At 34.9% G+C, this 19,438-nt stretch overlaps 1 protein-coding gene across 1 annotated transcript in view; it reads right to left on the reverse strand.

Annotated features, from left to right (window-relative positions):
• CHM (CHM Rab escort protein) overlaps positions 1-19,438 on the reverse strand; it is a 157,081-nt gene that overhangs the window by 127,872 nt on the left and 9,771 nt on the right. The window contains exon 2 of the mRNA XM_001500825.7: positions 8,753-8,819. Within this exon, the coding sequence (XP_001500875.2) occupies positions 8,753-8,819 (67 nt within the window). The remainder of the gene's footprint in view (positions 1-8,752; positions 8,820-19,438) is intronic.

A 19,438-nucleotide genomic window follows, 5' to 3' on the forward strand; every position in this document is an offset into this window, starting at 1 on the left:
AGCTACTTAATTCTGTCTTTGTAGTGTGAAAGCAGCCATAGTCAATATGTAAACATGTCTATGTATAAATATATAAGTGTCAACGAAAATAATCCATAACCAATCTATAAATGAAAATTTGGGTGAGTTTATTCTGAGCTTAAATCTTAGGATTATAACCCAGGAGAATCTTTCCACAAAGTAACAGAGCACTCCAAAGAGGTGGGGGTACACAGGGTGGTTATATACCCTCAAAGAGTATGCTTCACATATGATTGAAATGTCCCTTTTACAATAGTCACGAGGCTGTTCTGTCAGCACAGCGATTGATGGAAACGGCAGATAGGCCTGCTGTCTCAGTGAACCCCACAGGGTGGCAGGTCCATTGCCTCAAGCTGGGCAGTCACATATGAGCGCTGCAATCAGTTTCCAGCCTAAAGAAAGATGTTTAATCTTTAAGGAGATGCCAACGTTGGGAAGGGGAGAGAAGTTGCACCTTTATCTCAAGGGCCTTTGCTCTTACCATAGGGAATCTCTAAAGCAGATATACAATGCATGCTCAACAGCCTCAGTCAGGCCCTTTTGGAAAGACAAGGTCAGGCCGAATTAGGTTTACACAAAATGGCTTCCTCATATACTCCAATATATCCTATTACTTGCCATTTTTATTTGTCATAAGCATGGTTCTAATAAGACTTTATTTACAAAAATAAATAGCTGACCTGTGGGCCATAGCTTGGAATCCCAGAACTAGAAGATAAAGCTGAGGAAACTACCCAGAATGCAGTATCAAAGGTAAAAAGATGAAAAATAAGAAAGAGACATTAACAAGCATAAAAGATAGAATGAGAAAGTCCAAAATATAAGAGAATTTCCAAAAGAAACACTAAGAAAGAGGTAATGTTTAAAGAAACAGTTCAGAATTATCCCACCAATAAAAGGCATAAATCATTTGATTTCAAGAAGTAAAACAAGTTCTGAACAGGATAAAAAGAAATAAAATCCACACCTAGACAGATAAGAGTAAGACTATAACTATAAAGAAAAACAGGAGAATATCAAAGCAATCAGAAAAGAGAATTCATCTACAAAAGAATGACATTTCTCAACAGTAACAAAACAAGTCAGAGAAAGAAGTGCTGAAAGAAAATCACTCTCAACGTGCAATCACAGAACCAACTAAACTAAAATTTGAGATTGAGAGTGAAATAAAGGCATCAAAAGACAAAGACAGAGCTCACCACTAACAGATTTAGGTTGAAATGCAGGAAGCAGGATATTGGCCCCAGAATGAAGAGTAAGCAAAGAAACTGGTAAAGATGTAGGGAAATCTAGATAAGCACTGACTGAAAAAAAATAAAGTAATAACAACAATAACCAAAAGGGGTATAAGATCAAAGTATCACCAAAATGCTACATAATAACAAACATGAGAGGGGTGGCCCTTGTATTGCTTGCCAAGAGTAAATACTTTGATTAGTTTTGGAATTTAATTTGAATATATATATGAAAACTTTAAGGTTCTAAAACTGTTTAAGGTTCTATTCTAAAATAAATAGAAATTTCATTTATAACTCCAAACTAGTTGTGGGGAGGGAAAAAGGGTATAAACATACCTCTGTCTATTCAATAAAAGGTAGAAAGGTGAGAGAAAAAAGCCAAGAAAAGGCAGGGTACAGAGAAAGCACGTAAGATGGTAGAAATATATCCAAATATTAGTGAATCACAGTAAATGTAAATGGACCAAATTCATTTAAAAGACAGATTGACAAATTGAATTAAGTCAATAAAATCTACTTACATGCTATTTGCAAGAGGCAATCTATAACAAAGAGGTACAAAAAGATTAAAAGTAAAAGGGCAGAAAAGATACATTTGGGGAAAAACAAAGAAATCTGATATCACTATGTAATATCATACAAAACAGAATTTAAGGCAAAAAAGCATTCTCAGGAAAAACAGAAGGCAAGTACATAAGGATATAATTCTAAATCTACATGTCTCTGAATATACACTCAGAATACATAAAGCAAAAATTAAAAGAATTAGGCATAAAAACAGACACACAGATCAACAGAACAGAACTGAGAGCCAAGAAATGAACCCACATGTAAATGGACAATTAATTTATGACCAAGGAACCAAGAACATACAATAGGGAAAAGACAGTCTCTTCAATAAATTGTGCTGGGAAAACTGGACAACCCCATGCAAAAGAATGAAACTAGACCACTATCTTACAACATATACAAAAATTAACTCAAAATGGATTAAAGACTTGAATGCGAGACCTGAAACCATAAAATTTCTAGAAGAAAGGATAGGCAATATGCTCCTTGACATCAATCTTAGCAATGTTTTTTTCTGGATGTGATTTCAAGAGCAAGGGAAACAAAAGCAAAAATAAACAAATGTGACAACATCAAACTAAACAGCTTCTGCACAGCAAAGGAAACCAATAAAAAAAACGGCAACCTACTAAATGGGAAAAGATATTTGCAAATCTTATATCCAATAAGGGGTTAATATCCAAAATATATAAGGAACTAATACAAGAACAAAACAAACAACCTGATTAAAAATGGGCAGAGGCTCTGAATAGATGTTTTTCCAAAGACACACAGATGGCTAAGAGGCACATGGAAAAATGTTCAACATCACTAATTACCAAGGAAATACAAATCAAAACCACAATGAGCTATGACCTCACATCTGTTAGAATGGTTATTATCAAAAAGACAAAAAGTAACAAGTGTTAGAGAGGATGTGGAGAAAAGGGAACCCTCGTACACCACTGGTGGGAATGTAAACTTTAACTATGGAAATAGATCAAATTTGTTATTTTGCTATTCAGAATTTCTAGTATTTGATCAATTTATTAATTATGGAGATGTATATTAAAATTTTCCTGCTGATTGTGGAATTTTTATTTTTCTTTATAATTCTGTTCACTTTTTTATTGTGGTAAAACTGGTGTACCACTATTTCAGGTTTGCAACATTACAATTCGATATTTGTATACACTACATAGTGATCACCACTGTAAGTCTAATTACCATCCATCCATCCAACTGATCCCCTTCATCCATTTCGATCTCCCCCAACCCTCCTTCTCTGGTAACCACCAATCTATTTTCTGTGACTATTTGTTTGTTTTTGTTTTTTTTGTTCATTTGTTTTCTTTTTTAGATTTCACATATAAGTGAAATCATACAGTATTTGTCTTTCTCTGACTTATTTCACTTAGTATAATACCCTCAAAGGTCCATCCATGTCACACATAGCAAGATTTCATCTTTTTCATGGCTGAGTAGTATTCCACTGTGTGTGTGTGTCTGTGTGTGTGTGTGCGTGTATATAAATACCATATCTTCTTTATCTGTTCATCTATCAACAGGTGCTTAGATTGCTTCCAAGTCTTGGCTATGAATGCAATGAACATCGGGGTACATATATCTTTTCAAATTAGTGTTTTCAAGTTCTTTGGATAAATACTTAGAAGTGGAATAGCTGGATGATAGTTAGTTCTATTTTTAATTTTTTGAAGAATCTCCATACTGAAAAATATTGCTTTTAAGCCACATGGAGTCATATAGCTCCAAACCATCAAGCAATTCTGAAAAATACGAAATAATTGATATCATGCAGAGCTCATTATCTGACAGTAATGTAATTAAATTAGAAACCAATTACCAAAAAAACCATAAAGTTAAAAAATATATTTGTTTAGAAAGTATAAAGAACTCTCAAAACTTAATAGCAAAACAAACAATCCAATTAGAAAATAGGCTAAAGACATGAAGACATTTTATCAAAGAGGAGATACAGATAGCAAATAAGCACACGAAAAATGTTCAACATAATTAGACATTAAGGAATTGTGAATTAAAATCACAATGAGATATCACTGCACAACAATCAGGATCCCCCCACCCCCACCAAAACTCTGACAATACCAAATACTGGTCACGATGTAGAGAAACTGGATCACTTGAACATTGCTACTGGGAATGTAAAACGGTATAGGCACTCTGGAAAATACTTTGCAGTTTTTTAAAAACCTAAGCATGCCATTACCACATGACCCAGTAATTGTACTCCCTAGCATATCCCAGAAAAATAAAAACTTAAGTTCACACACACACACAAACCTATAGACGAATGTTCACACAGCAATTTTATCTGTAATAGCCGAGAACTGGAATTGGCCCAAATGCCCTTCAAGTGAATGGTTAAACAAACTAAGACACATATGTAATGTGGAATACTATTCAGCAATAAAAAGGAGCAAACTATTGATGCATGCAGCAACCTTGATGAACCTCCAAGGGCATTTTGCTGAGTGAAAAAAGCCAATGACAAAAAGCTGCATACTGTACAGTTTCATACTGAAAATGAGAAAATTATAGAGCTAAAAAACAAATCAGTAGTTGCCAGGGTTACAAATAGGGGAGGCAGAGGAGGGAGGTGGGTACAGATATAAAAAGACGACACAAGGGATCCTTGGTGTTGGAACTGTTCAGTATCTTGTCACTTTTTCTACACTGAATCTAACATACACAGGATAAAAACTTATATTTTTCTGAAACTTCTTCCTCTGAACAGCATATTGTAGGACATATAAAAGGTTAACAGTAGCTGCTTCCAGGAGTTGAGACTCAGGGTAGAGAGGGAAAGCGGGGTGCAGGCAAGAAAAGAGAGGAGGCACGCTAGAATGTTTTTACTTCCTCATTTGCATGTTTTGTCACGAGTGTTTGGAACTATAAATTCAATAAGATAATGAAATAAAAAATGTATCTGAAAATTTAAAAACATACCTCTAAATAACTAATGGATCAAAGAAGAAATCACAATGGCTATTAGAAAATACTTAATACTCATGAAAGTCAGCTAATGCGATCCCAAGAAGGAACCAGAATCACAAATAAACAGAAAAGCTTAAATATAAAGAAATAAGAATTTAATTCAAGATGCTAGAAAAAGAACAAGAGTGATTTCAAGCCAAAGAAAGCAGAAGGAAGGAAATAATAAAGATAAACATAAATATTAATTAGATAGAAAACAAAGATACCACAGAAGGAAACGACGAAGCAAAAGCTGGTTCTTTGAAAAGACTAATGATATAGATAAATCTCTGGCAAAAGAGATCAAGGAGAAAGAAAGAATAAAAAAGGCACAAAAAATATTAAGAATAAAAAATGAGTCCATAATTAGAGCTATATAGCAGAGCATTGCAAGCAAGGGAGAGAGGCATATGTGATGCAGTTAGAAAGGATGAACTGGCTAAATACTGGGAGCAGTACTGAAAACAGAGAGACTAAATTAGGAGATTTTTGGAGTAGTTCAATGGTAAACGATGGTGGAATGAACCAGAAGAAAGAGTGGAGACAGAGAAAACTAGTTAGATTTGAGTTATGTCTTGGAAGTAGAGCTGACAGGATATGCTGAAGGACTGAATATGCGTTTGAGGGAAGGACATAAAGACAATAAAGATAAGGATTAAGGATAAAATCAACACTCCCTACTGCAGCATCTAGGCCTTACCAATATGGCTCCCATCACCTCTAGTTTCAACTCTCACTAATCCAACTCACTGAGCCAATCTCTCAGTCATAAAATTCTCCCCATTTACCTAGCGTGTCATGCCCTTTCAATCTGTTTCCTCTCTCTGGAATGCTGTAACTCCTCATAAACCCTTACTCATCCTTCAAGGCTAAGCTGAAATATCATCTCTGTGATACTTTCCACTAATCTCCCAGGCACGATTAGTCGCTCTTTTCTCTGGCTTCACTGTTTGAATCTAGGTAGTAACAGCAGCAGCAGTATTACTTGAAGTTAACATTTACTGAGGGTTTACAGATTATTTTATTTAATCCTACTAACAATCTCATAAATTAAGTACTATTATTATGCCCTTTATATCAAGAAACTGAGGTATAGAAAGATTCCATAACTTGTCAAAGGTTACATGCCTAGTAAGTGGAGAAATCAGGATTTGAACCCAGGCATTCTGGCTTAAAAGCCCATACACGACTTTGCAGTGGAGCTAGAGCATGGGGAGTTGGTAGGAATGTGAAATGGTACAGCTGCTGTGGAAAATAGTATGGCAGTGCCTCAAAAAATTAAAAATAGAATTACCATATGATCTAGCAATCCCAATTCTGGGTATATATCCAAAAGAATTGAAAGCAGGATCTCGAGGATATATTTGCACATCCACGTTCACAGCAGCATTATTCACTACAGTCAAGACGTGGAAGCACCCAAATGTTTATCCACAGATGAATGGATGTGGTATACACAGACAATGGAATATTATTCAGTCTGAAAAAGGAAGGAAATTCTGACACATGATACAAAATAGATGCAACTTGAGGACATTATACTGAGTGAAACAGGACAGTCACACAAAGACAAATATTGCATGATTCTAATTATATTAGGTTTTCAGAGCAATCAAATTCATGGAGACAGAAAGTAGAATGGTGGTTGCCAGGGCCTGGAGGCAAAAGGAATAGGGAATTATTGTTTAATGGGTAGAGAATTTCAGTTCTGCAAGATCAAGAGTTCTGGAGATGTGTTGCACAACACCACGAATATACTTAACACTCCTGAACTCTATGCTTAAAAATGGTTAAAATGGCAAATTTTATGTTATGTGCCTTTTACCACTATTCACAAGTTATTTTTAATAAAAGCATGGGAAGATATGTCCACGGAACAGAGATAATATGGTCCTAGTGTACATGTAAAACAGAAATGAAAGACGGGGCTGAGGAAGACTGAATCTATGAAGAGCTTTAAATGCTAAAATGAATAAAAATGAGAAAATATTTAAACCTGGCCCAAAGCAGGAAAACATCCTATAAATCAATACCTAGATGCACCTAAACTCTCAAAAGCCACCAAGGCTGAAGATCTAAAACAGAAGAAAAAAGTTTTGTCACTTTGAAATACTATTTCCATTAAGCTGTAAGTTCTTAAGGCACCCACATTATCAAGCCTTTCTACTTGATTCACTATTTATCAAAATAAGATTTAGCTTCTTATATTCCAAATCAAAATTTATTTTTGAATATCAGTAAACCTTCTGTGATTTCTAAAATACTCTTCATTCTGGGAAGACCTCAGGTTTTAGAATAAGAAAACACAAAATAAATTCGAATTTAAAGTTAGACATGCACTAGCTGGGTAAAGTTAGAAAAATTACCCACAGTCGCCATTTGTTAGATTGGGGTAACACCACCTACCTCACTGGGCTGCAATGGGAATTAAATTACAGAACGTGTAAAGAAGACTGATATGAGTAACACATAGGGCGAGCACAACAAATCACTTTATTTTCAATTTTAGGTCAATTAGTGTTAGTGAAAATAAATTGGAATTAATGTTTTTATTAAGCCTCTTAAAGCAAACTGGCCCAGTACCTGGGCTTTCAAGGTGGCAGATTTTTCAGCAGGTGAATCAACAATATGTCAAAAAAACTAAATTAAGACATTAACACACAAGCAGTTACGCATACAATAGTAAAAAAAATATTCCAAGGGCAGAACTTATTCGAAAACTAAAACTAATTTGATTTAGAAATTTCATCCAATAACTGAGGAGTTAATGTGCTTTCAAAATAAATTTAGAAAGGGTTAAATGTAAATGAACTAACACTACTTTTTGAATTCCTACATATTTACAACAGGATAATAATATATTAGAAGGCACTACAAATAATAATGAATCTAGTTATTCTTTCTATTCTGGCATTCTGAGAAACAATGTGGTTAACATCTAACAGAAAATATGAAGTCCATTTCTTGTTTCTTTTTCACTCCTATTTAATGAACAATTCAAGTGCCAAGATACAATGATCAAAACCATTAGACAGGTGGCAAGTTAGGGGTATGTTTCCGGAGGAAGCAGGAATGGCGAGATTTAAGCTCTGCTTTATTGTAAACTTGAATGTTCCAAGAACTTCTTTTTTATCATCACATTTACGGGAAAAGGGGGAAAACAAAACTCTAGATATTTTTCTTAGTTAAATTTTTTCTAAGACTTTAAATTTTGATGAATTTCTTAAAAACCAAATACTCTAAATCTATTAACTAAATTTTTCAACAATCAAACATGAAGCCTAAATACAACAGCATACAGGTTGTATACACCCACACACATATATTTAAGAAAAAGGGCAGGTGTGAGGGTTCCAAGCATCTTGGAGAATTATTTATCATTTAAAAAACAAAATCATGGGGCCGGCCCAGTGGTGTCGCGGTTAAGTTCATGTGCTCAGCTTCAGCAGCCCTGGCTTCACAGGTTCAGATCCTGGACACGGACCTACACACCACTCATCAAGTCATGCCGTGGTGGCATCCCACATACAAAACACAGGAAGACTGGCACAGATGTTAGCTCAGGGCCAATCTTCCTCAAGCAATAAGAGGAAGATTGGCAACAGATGTTAGCTCAGGGCCACTCTTCCTTTGCAAAAAAAACAAAAACAAAAACAAAAACCACTTGTGAAAAATAAAATTATGGTACATAATAATTGGCTTATTCTCAAAGGAAACATCACTGTTTCACATAGTATAATAGTAAAACTTGTATGTTACATAGTTCACATATTTCTGGTGAAAATTAAACAATTCCAATCATTTTTTAACTTAAAAAGTTTATATATGACATACATATACACATATATATACACACACACATATATTTAAATTTTAATTATGTATAGAGATATTTAGGAAGTAGTAAATGCTACCATTGATAAACTTACGAATCAACATGCAGAACCCTCTGGCCACTTCTTGAACATGCAGCCGCAATGATGGATTCAGGCAAACCTATAAAAACACACACCTATATCATTTAGAATGTAGAAATATATATATAGAGAGTACACAAAATGTTCAATTCATGCCATCGCTGTATAGAAGAGTTTAACAAAAGAGACTCATCCTTGTATTCAAAATCATAAAGTTTATATTATTATACCACTGGATGTTTTCTTAAACAGATCCTACTAATACTGAAAATTTTACTATGTGGAAGAGATATTTTTAAAAATCAAGTACTTAAGTTCTTTTGACCTGCAAATTACCATAAATGAGCAACTGCCAAAATATTGTTCCTACAGCACTTTGTTATTTAGTCATTTGAACAACACATTCACACACTAGCTCATCTGACTCTCCCCACTGCAGTGAGAGAGAAGCATCTGCACACACATTTTAGAGACGAAGATGACACTAGGGTGCAAATATGTTGACTTGCTGCCCAATGCTTTAAAACAAAAGTTTTAGAGTTGAAATTGGAACTCAAATATAACTCCAAAGCCACAGCGTCTCTAAGCGGGAACGGCACACATCTTTGAATTTAAGCCGCTAGGTTAGCTAGTTTAAAAAGAGGCCATTCACAAGCTATATGATTTTACTTTCTGGTTAACACAGAAGTTTGAAAAGGACATTACTGTTTGGGAATTAAATTGAGCCCCACCATAAAGCTGGTTATCATAAGAGGAAATATATTACTATGACCAGTACCAGCAAAAAAAATTGTTTTAATCAAAGATAATGACTGTATAATAAAAAAAATTCAGGTGTTCTGCTACATCGGCTAGTCAATACCTTATATTGTAAGTTCAAGACTCTTCTATAACTTTTTATCGTGAGATCTACCATTTCAATAGAGGCTATTAAATCTTTTCTATCAGTCAGACGAACAAAGCATGTTTTGAAAGTTTGATGCAATTCTATAGGGCTACTACTGACTCACTACAATAAAACGCCCTGAGCCACTTGGATTTTTACCTAACAGAAAAGAAACAGCACCATTCTTTTGGCAAGGGTTTAAACTACACACTAAGCATCATGGATTTCAAGAAAAGGGAACAATTATCTCCTTTATGCAAAAAGCAATACCCATGTGGAAGCAATTGACATAGTCAATCTCCAGTTAAAAACCACATTAAACACAAGCTCCAGCTGCATTCACGGAAGAACTAGAGTTTTCCAGTGGTGAACACTGTGGGTATATAATGTTTGGTTCAAAAAAGTTGTTCTGACCGAATGTACTGAATATAGCCATTAAATATCAATTATTGGAAATAAGCCATCATAAAGTTTCAACCTTAACTCTGGATACAATTCAAATAAAAACAAAGTGAGAATTTGTGGTGTGGAAGGAAATAGGAGAAAGTTTTAAATAGTTAAGCACACTTACTTCTTCAAAAAGTTAAAACTATGTTGTTCTAATATTTTTTATCTTAAAACTATCTGAACTTTTTACACCTAAAGAAATAACTTTTCTTATTCATGAAATGCAGTCACTATGGTACTTTAAAAGCTGTTAAGCAGCTCAGTTAAAAAGGACAACAGTAAAGAAATATTCAGGAAACAGAATTAGTATGTTAAAGCATGTAATAACGACAGCATTAATAATACCACCAAACATTAGCATAGGCCATTATGGTTCACAATGTCTTTTTACATCCGTCATCTCATTTAATCCACATTATAATCCTGGAAGGCAGGCAGTATTATCCATATGAGAAATGGGATGAGAACGGTTAAACAACTCGCCAAAGATCAAGTAATTCAGTAATTTGGTATCTCAAATTCAAAATACCACATAAATTCACTCTCTCCAACTTGGACATGAGTCTGAGAATGAGGATTTAAGGGCAGGACAGCAATGTAACGAAATCGGTATGGTGTCAATCAGACAGACCTAGGTTTCGTCTTAGTTTTGCTGCTTAACTAGCTGTGTGACCTCAGACAAGTCACTTGACTTCTCCAAGTCTTTGTTTCTTGATCCATCAATGGGAATACCACCATCTACCTCATAGGATTGTTCAGTTGTTAGTACAGGGTATTGGCTCTATAAGCACTATCTACTTTTATTATTCTTCATAAAGATATTTTAGAAGCACTAGACTTTCATCTAAATACTACTCGAAACATGCACCTATTTTTACCAGATGCCAACTCCACTGGCAAATAATAAAATCACTCTTCTGTTTGGCCCAAATAAGCTGTTATTTTGGATAAGCAAATACATATGTGGTTATTTCCACAGCTGCAATCAACACTGTCAGGAGTCATGTCTCTGCTGACAAAGCAAAGACAAGGATGGATTTCAATAGTGAACATGATTTAAGACCAAATTACATAAAACCAAAATGACTATCATTTGTGTTTTCCCTTAATACTTTCATCCAGACATCCCACAACTTTGTGAAACTGATAGGCTATTCCTATGTTAAATGGCCAGGGCCTATTATCTTCATGCTTAGAATGATTAAAATAACAGACTAATAATACAGTTAGTAATGTCTTCTTGGCCAGGATTTCATATTTCTTCCCACTGATTCAATAAACACTGAGTTCCTTGAACAGAGGAGGCACGTAGTAATTCTCTATAAATATTTGGAGAAAGAGAAAATGGGGAAAGGGAAGAGGGAGAGAGGGATGAAACAGACTGTGATAGGTGGTAAGAAAAAAAAAGATAAGATTAAGACAATTCTTAGCCGAAAAGAGCTCAGAGTGTAAAGAACAAGAATTTAAAGGGATTAAAATAATAAATGCAATTAAAACTGCTAGAGAAACACAATGGAAAGAAGCATTTCCTTTGTAGAGAGGAGTTAAAGCTGCGAAGAGAGCAGGGTACACTAGCTGGGTCTTCCAAGATCTGTAATAACCCAACCGAAGAGTGTAGAAGAAGAAAAAAGGAAAATGGAAAGGAGTATTCCTGGCAAAGGGTGAAGGAAGAGAGAACCAAAAGGTAATGCTCCAAAAAGAATGGTTGGAGCCAAAGTGTGGAGTCTGAACTTGAACCTGTAAGGAACAGGGAGTAGCCAGAAGAACAGCACGATCAAATCAGTGCTTCAGAAAAACAACCCTAGTCACAGCATGAAGGATGAACTCATATATAATTGGAACTTTAAGTTTCAGGGTTTTTTGGTTAACTCTTGTTTAGGAAAATTTAATAAACTTTTTGGTCTTATTGATAATTAAGCAAAATAAAATAACCACTTGTTTTGTTTAAATTCATATTTATAAGCTCAATTTTAATAGCATTTAAATCCGTGATTAATCTCAAAATAAAATCTTTTTCAACACTGGGCACCATAAAAAGTGAACTTCTGAATCATTACTCAAATTCACACAACATCCTTGTGAGGCATGTATATGAAACATACATAGGCTTACATTGAATTATACCGTCTTTCCCACAAGGCAAAGCCAGATGTAAGTTAGAAACAGATAACCTAGATCAGAGTCAAATCACACAGCAATACAGGGGAAACACACTGTAAAATATGTGAATACAAATATACAAGTATAATGTTTTCAACTGGAAAGTGGGGTTAATAATAAGGGTTGAAGGGAAGAATAGGTACAAAATGATAAAAAAAAAAAAAAAACCCTTACACAGTGCCTCCTAGCATGTCACTGACACTCAATAAATATTGGTTCTCATAAAACTCCTAGAAAAAAACATAGGCAGTATACTCTTTGACATTGGTCTTAGCCATATCTCTTTGGATATGTCTCCTCAAGCAAGGGAAACAAAAGGGACTACAGCAAACTAAAAAGCTTCAGCACAGCAAAGGAAACCATCAACAAAATGAAACCTACCAAATGGGAGAAGATATTTGCAAATCATACATCCAATAAGGGATTAATATCCAAAATATATAAAGAACTCATACAACTCAACAACAAAGAAATAAGTAACCCAATTAAAAAAATGTGCAAAGAATCTTAATAGACATTTTTCCAAAGATATACAGATGGCCAACAGGCACATGAAAAGATGTTCAACATCACTAATTATTAGGGAAATGCAAATCAAAACCACAAAGCAATATCACCTCACGCCCATTAGAACAGCTATATCAAAAAGACAAGAAATAACAAGTGTTGGAGAAAAGGGAACCCTTGTACACTGTTGGTGGGAATGGAAATTAGTCCAGTCACTATGGAAAACAGTATGAAGATTCCTCAAAAAATTACAAATAGAACTACCATATGATCCAGCTATTCCACTTTTGGGTATTTATTCAAAGAATATGAAAACACTAATTTAAAAAGATAATATGCACCCCTATGTTCATTGCAGCATTATTTACAACAGCCAGGACAGGGAAACCTAAATGCCCAGAGAAAGATGAACTGATAAAGAAGATACGGCACACACACACAATGGAATATTATTCAGCCATAAAAAGATGAAATCTTGCCAGTTGCAACAACATGGATAGACCTTGAGGGTATTAAGCTAAGTGAAATAAGTCCGACAGAAAAAGACAAATACCATACAATTTTACTCATATGTAGAATATAGAAAACAAAACAAAAACTCATAGAAGTAGACAATAGATTGGTTACCAGAGGGGAAGGGGGGAGGAGGAGGGCAAAATGTGTAAAGGTGATCAACTGTACGGTAACAGATGCAAACGAGACTTTCGGTGGTGAACATGCCGTAGTACACACAGATGTCTAATTATAATGTTGTACACCTGAAACTTACATAATGTTATAAGCCAAAGTTAGCTCAATAAAATAAAATAAATAAATAAATATTGGTTCTCTTCCCTTCTCTTCTTATCCCTTTGATAAGATTACATATTTGAGGGGGGAAAAAAACTTACTTGTTTACTATTTACTTACATTATCTTCAAAGATCTAACGACTTAAAATAGTTTTTTAAAATGTCAAATAGCCTTTTCTATATGTACACTATAGAATTTTATCAAACAATATCATTTAAACACATCACATTATTGAATATGATTATCAAACTCATTAGTGAGGCTGTATCAAAGAACTCTGCCAAAGCATTATAGGAAAAATGTGTAATTCTGATGCAAGACCAACAACTTTTACCGGCAAGTCATTTTTATCTAACACAGGTAAATATTAGGTATTAAATTAGCATTTCATAACAGTTTGGAATGGGGGAAACTGAGGTTTGTTACATTATGCCCGTCTCAGTTGAGGTTCTGTTATAAAGTTGGCAGCTAGAAAAAATATATTAGAAGCTTATGAAATGTTATACGATCATATAACAAACATGTGTAGTCCTGGTTGTCTGCAAGTTTCCAAAACTTGTCTAGATAAGATAGAGATGTGTCATTATCAGATGAAGGGGCTAGACTAAAATCAGCACCAAAGAGGTATGAAATTAATATTTTCAACAATCTCATCTAAACTATTTCACAGGAATGAAACCATTACTCCTTCCTTTTTCAAAATCCCCCTTTCATCCAAATCCTTAATGTTGAACCTCACATTTACAACTATAATATTTAGGTTAGTTTTCTCCGATCTATTCCTAAAACTGTATTAGTATCTGGAATTGATTTTTCCTAACACTATACTTACATAAGATAAACATAAAATAAAGTACTTACACCACTCCCAGCGTATCGAACAATAAATAATAGATTCCCCTGACAGGACTTTGATGACCTGGCAAAGCCCGAGTGCTTTCAGCCCAAATCATAAAGAAACCATAAATCACTCTTTATTTTATAGAACATTTCAAAATGGATTCCTGCTTTCTACCTTGAAAGTCATTTCATGTGTTATTTATAACCAGTGAGGACCAGAATGGAAAGAAAATTACACAGAACTAGAAAATTTACTGTGATGTTTTTTTATAAAGAATAACTTCTTAGGAAAAGAAGTAGAATTACTGGCAAGAAAAAACTTGTGAGTACAACAAGTTTTTAGAGAGCCACATCATTTACTACTTAAACAACCCGATGAACGATCCTTCTGCACCGCTGCAAACAAAGCAGAAACATTAGGTACAGAATGACTAGACTGAGCAATGCGAAGGCAAAACTCTGCGCTTAACTCAGGTCACAGCTAGTCAAAAGAAATGACATCACAAAAGTAGGCAGAAATGGAATTTCAACCCAGGTTCAAGCAGCTTTGCTCATTCCTATTAAATTCCAAATTAAAACTTTATATCTTATATTTACTTTTTAGTGGTTACCTTAAAAAAGAAAAAAAAACTGCCAGTGAAAGTAGCTTAAGAAACTACCAAGAAATACAGACAAAAATACTGTTTTTAAACCGACAGTTATTTTAATTCACTTTGACTTACACAAAATGCCAAACATATTAGTAAATGTAGTAATTTAATATCTGTGGATTTCTTCCTCATGGGAGAAAATATTATTATTAATATCTATATAATCTTTACAACTTTAGAAAAATATACTATCCATAAAAAATTCGCGAAACTTACGTTAATTTTTTAAAATTCAATATAGTGTGAGCTTTTCGGAGTGTCTAATAACAAGAACACTGCTGCAATCTTCAGGGTACTGAGAGTCAGGAGAAAGATTCTGGTTTTCAGGTTTATACGAAATAGCTGGAAAGTTACTTAACCTCTCTAGAATTCAGCTTCCTTACAGATAAAATGAAGGGCTTGAACTAAGTGACCCATAAGGTTTGTTATGCGTTCTCAAAGGTGAATCTTAATGGCAGATCAACAACTTGGCCTCTGTTCTTGGGCAAATGACCTGAACTTAAAAATAAAAACAGGATTCTGGGAAGATGGCATTAGCATCAAAGTTGTTGAATATCCTCCAAGACCTCCAGAAAAACAGTGCAACCAGGACACCAAAACCAAACACCCAGAGACATCTACAGCAAAGCTAGGGGACAAAATATCACGATGAACTCCAAAATACAAGCAGGTCATTACAAACCGATCACCAATAGCTTTAAGACCCACATGGTATCAGAAAGTGTGCAAGAGGAAATGAAGGGAAGGCAAAGAAATCTGTGACAGCCCTGAGAGCCAGGCATTCCCCGGAAGCTGCGCAGGCCATTCTGAGAACACCGGCAGAAAGTGGGAGGGCACTTTGCAGGCTCCAACCTGTGGATGAGGGCAAACGAACTCCTGGGAGTGCTTAGAGTGGTGGGGTGCTGAGGGGTGGAGTTGGGCCCTAAGAATTTAGGAAATTGGCAAACCGCACTCTCCCTCTAGAAAAACCCTTGCGCTGAGGAGTAACTATTGGGAATCCAATCCAAATTCAGCAGAACAGGAAAAATAGAGCAAAGGAAAGAGAAGGTCCATACAAAACTCGGAGAGGGTAACACAGCCAGCAGATCGCAGATCTCAGGCTGTGTTTTTTTATTACTTTGTGAAAACACAGAAGAGATCCAGAGCAGCGAAGTTAGAAAAGCCCTCCTGATCCGCATTTCCTATTAAAAACACATGGAAAACTTGTTTCGCTTAAAAATGAGCAACGCAAAAGGATCTTGGTTGAATCCCATTCAATGTACAGTAAAAAACAGAATAAGGAGTGAAATAACATCCCAACAGACAATGAAAACATGCCAGAAAGACATGCTTGCGAATTAGATGAAAACTACAACTATGGCAATATAAGCTGGAAGAAATTAAGAAAATTATAGAAGCTGTGAAAGATCAACATAAATAAGAATGTAAAAAACTCGAAAGCGTAGTGATTAGATAACAGGAACATTTGAAAAGAGAGTGAAATGACTCAAGAAGAAATTAAAGCAAAAATCATTTCAGACATGAAAACTAAACTAGAAGGAACACTAGAGCAAACCAACACCATGGATAAGAGCCTTCGGAAAAACTGAAGATGCAAACGGGCATGAAGTTACTGCACTTACGCTTACAAGAGAGGGACCTTATCTTTTACATATATATTGAAATGTTTACAGATGTAATGGTATGAAATCTGGTATCTGCCTTAAAAACAATCCAGGGTTGGCTGGTGAAATGAGGAGAAGATGGAGGGTACAGAGAAAACAAGACAGGCCAGAAATCGATAACCGTTGTAACTGGGAGATGAGTACATGAGGGGTTATTTTATTCTACTTGTTTATGTTTGACATTTTCCATAATAAAAAGTTTAAAAAATAAAATTCAATACCAAATTTTAGAGAGGTAATGAAAGACAGGGCCTACCAAATAAAATAATCCCTTGGAAAGCTGAGATTTATTATTCTGTTTTTTTACCTACATCGAGAAAACTACATCAACTCAAATTCTCTTAATGAAAGTTTTATTAAGTAATGTAAATATTGGCCAAAGACCTATTCCATGTCGGGAAACAAAATAAGCAGATTCCACTACAATTAATTTTTACTTAATTTTCTTAACACTAATATTTCTGTTTTATCAATTTAAGCGACCAAAATAATCTTTTCACAGCAAAGGATATCCCAGCTGAGCTCTCTTCTAACTTAATAACAATATTTAACTTGTGATGAGGAAAACAAAGTTTCTTTGTTCAGAACATATTTTTACTTATGTGCCACAGAGGAAAAGTGACCTTTATTGTATTACTTATAAAGCTATGAGACTAAAAGAGACAATGAGAGAGACTGTGTGCTCATTCCAAGAATGTTATAAAATCACACAAATAATCTTCTTCCCTTATATGAAATCCTATCATGAAACTCATTTTTTAAAAAGTAGAGAAAAAGAAATGAGCCTCATAAACTAAATATGAAAGGACTTAATTTGTTCTTTTTAACTATGCAACATTCCTTAAGGTAAAAACACTTCAAATTAAATTTTAAATGTAGTCTCAATATGTATTTAAGAGAAAACTGACTACATATCACTGAGAAAACACTGAGGATAATTATCCTATCCTGCTTATTAAAAAGCTGAACAGTGATTACATTGAGTTTATTAAAATAAAACAGTTGAAGGATAAAATTTTATCTAATGAAAATTACAATTTTATTGCATTAAGAATTTCTTAAACACTGTATCAAGAAGGATAAACCAAACTCAACATAAAAGGTTCATGAATCATGATCAAAGTCTGCACTTTAAAATGCACATTAAAAATACCTAAAAAGCAGCATGACAGTTACTTTTCGTTTTCGTTTCCTCTCTTACATTGTAAATATGATACAAAACTAAAGAAAACATTTTAATCATCCATACCCTGACCACTAACAGAACTTCTTTTTCATTTTTCTTTTATTTTCCAGTCCTTGTCCACATGGATACATAAGGCAGTAGAGGATGAGGAAACTGAAACACTGACGGGTTAAGTCATTTGCCCAAAGTCATATACCCAGTAAATAGCAAAGTTAATACTGGAAGCTAGCCAGTCTGGCTCCAGAGTCTGTGCTCTTAAGCCCTATATCCTACTGCTTCAGCACATCTAAATCTCTTTGTCCAGCCCTACCAAGTAACCTGACAATTAATTCAGTTTCCTAAATGACTTGATTCTTAGAAATGGGTACTCTAACCCCTACACACCAGTAATGCTAGAAAGGTATGTTCCCTTTTGTAAATTAAGAAACTGGCATTCAGTGGCAACTATTAAATGGAAAAGAAATCAAAGGACTGGGGGAAAAAACATCATTTTGCAAGTCCTAATGAAAATACTTATTTATACGTGGATTACTTATTGATGTTAAAAGAATTATGTGAATAGCTGGTATCAAGCTGAACAGTTGTACAGTACCAAATTAGCAATATATAGATTATTTTCAATACAAAGGGGGAAAACATATCCATACAATGGAGGTATCAGATCGTCATTATCCTACTACAGGGTCAATTTTAGTAACACTCATGGTCCATTAACCAGATATTACGTGTCTTCTGGTATGATCCAACATAGCATCCATATTACCAAAGATGTTTTCTAGCCAAAAATGTTAACCTTGACTCCATCAAGCCTATAGATCTAACTTTCATTTTACAGGAAAAACACAAGCTAGAGGAACAAGGTAAATGATACTATAGGGAAGAAAGCAGCCAAATTCAAAAGGTAGAACATTTTGTAGGGTCACTGGCCCAGTCTCTTCAACATCTCAGTCATAATTAAAAAGAAAGAAAAAGAGGGGCTGGCCCCGTAGCCGAGTGGTTAAGTTCGCGCGCTCCGCTGCAGGCGGACCAGTGTTTCGTCGGTTCGAATCCTGGGTGCGGACATGGCACTGCTCGTCAGACCACGCTGAGGCAGCGTCCCACATGCCACAACTAGAGGAACCCACAACGCAGAATACACAACTATGTACCGGGGGGCTTTGGGGAGAAGAAATAAAAAAAAAAAAAAAAAAGGAGCTTATAAACAAAAAAAAAAAAAAAGAAAGGAAAACTATCCTAGAATAAAATAGACTTACAGGACACAGCAAGCAGAAGCAATGCATGATGATGAACTGGACACAAGTCTGCGCCCTTTGTAAAAAGGTATTTTAGGATGGGAGATTGTGCAAAGTTAAATATGGTCTATATGCTAGATGAGAAAAAAAGCCCTAAATGGATAGAAAGGTGAGGATTACTGACTGAAAAAGTTGCCGAATGGTGGGTATAGAATGAGCTGATCTTGTCATGAATTATACATTTCTTGAGGAGGGCAGGGGCTTGAAAAGCTGAAAACCAAAGGGCAAATAAATACAATTACTTTGGTAAACAGATATAACCAACTGAAGTTGAA

The sequence above is a fragment of the Equus caballus genome, chromosome X (genome assembly GCF_041296265.1).
Source record: "Equus caballus isolate H_3958 breed thoroughbred chromosome X, TB-T2T, whole genome shotgun sequence".
NCBI lineage: Eukaryota > Metazoa > Chordata > Mammalia > Perissodactyla > Equidae > Equus > Equus caballus.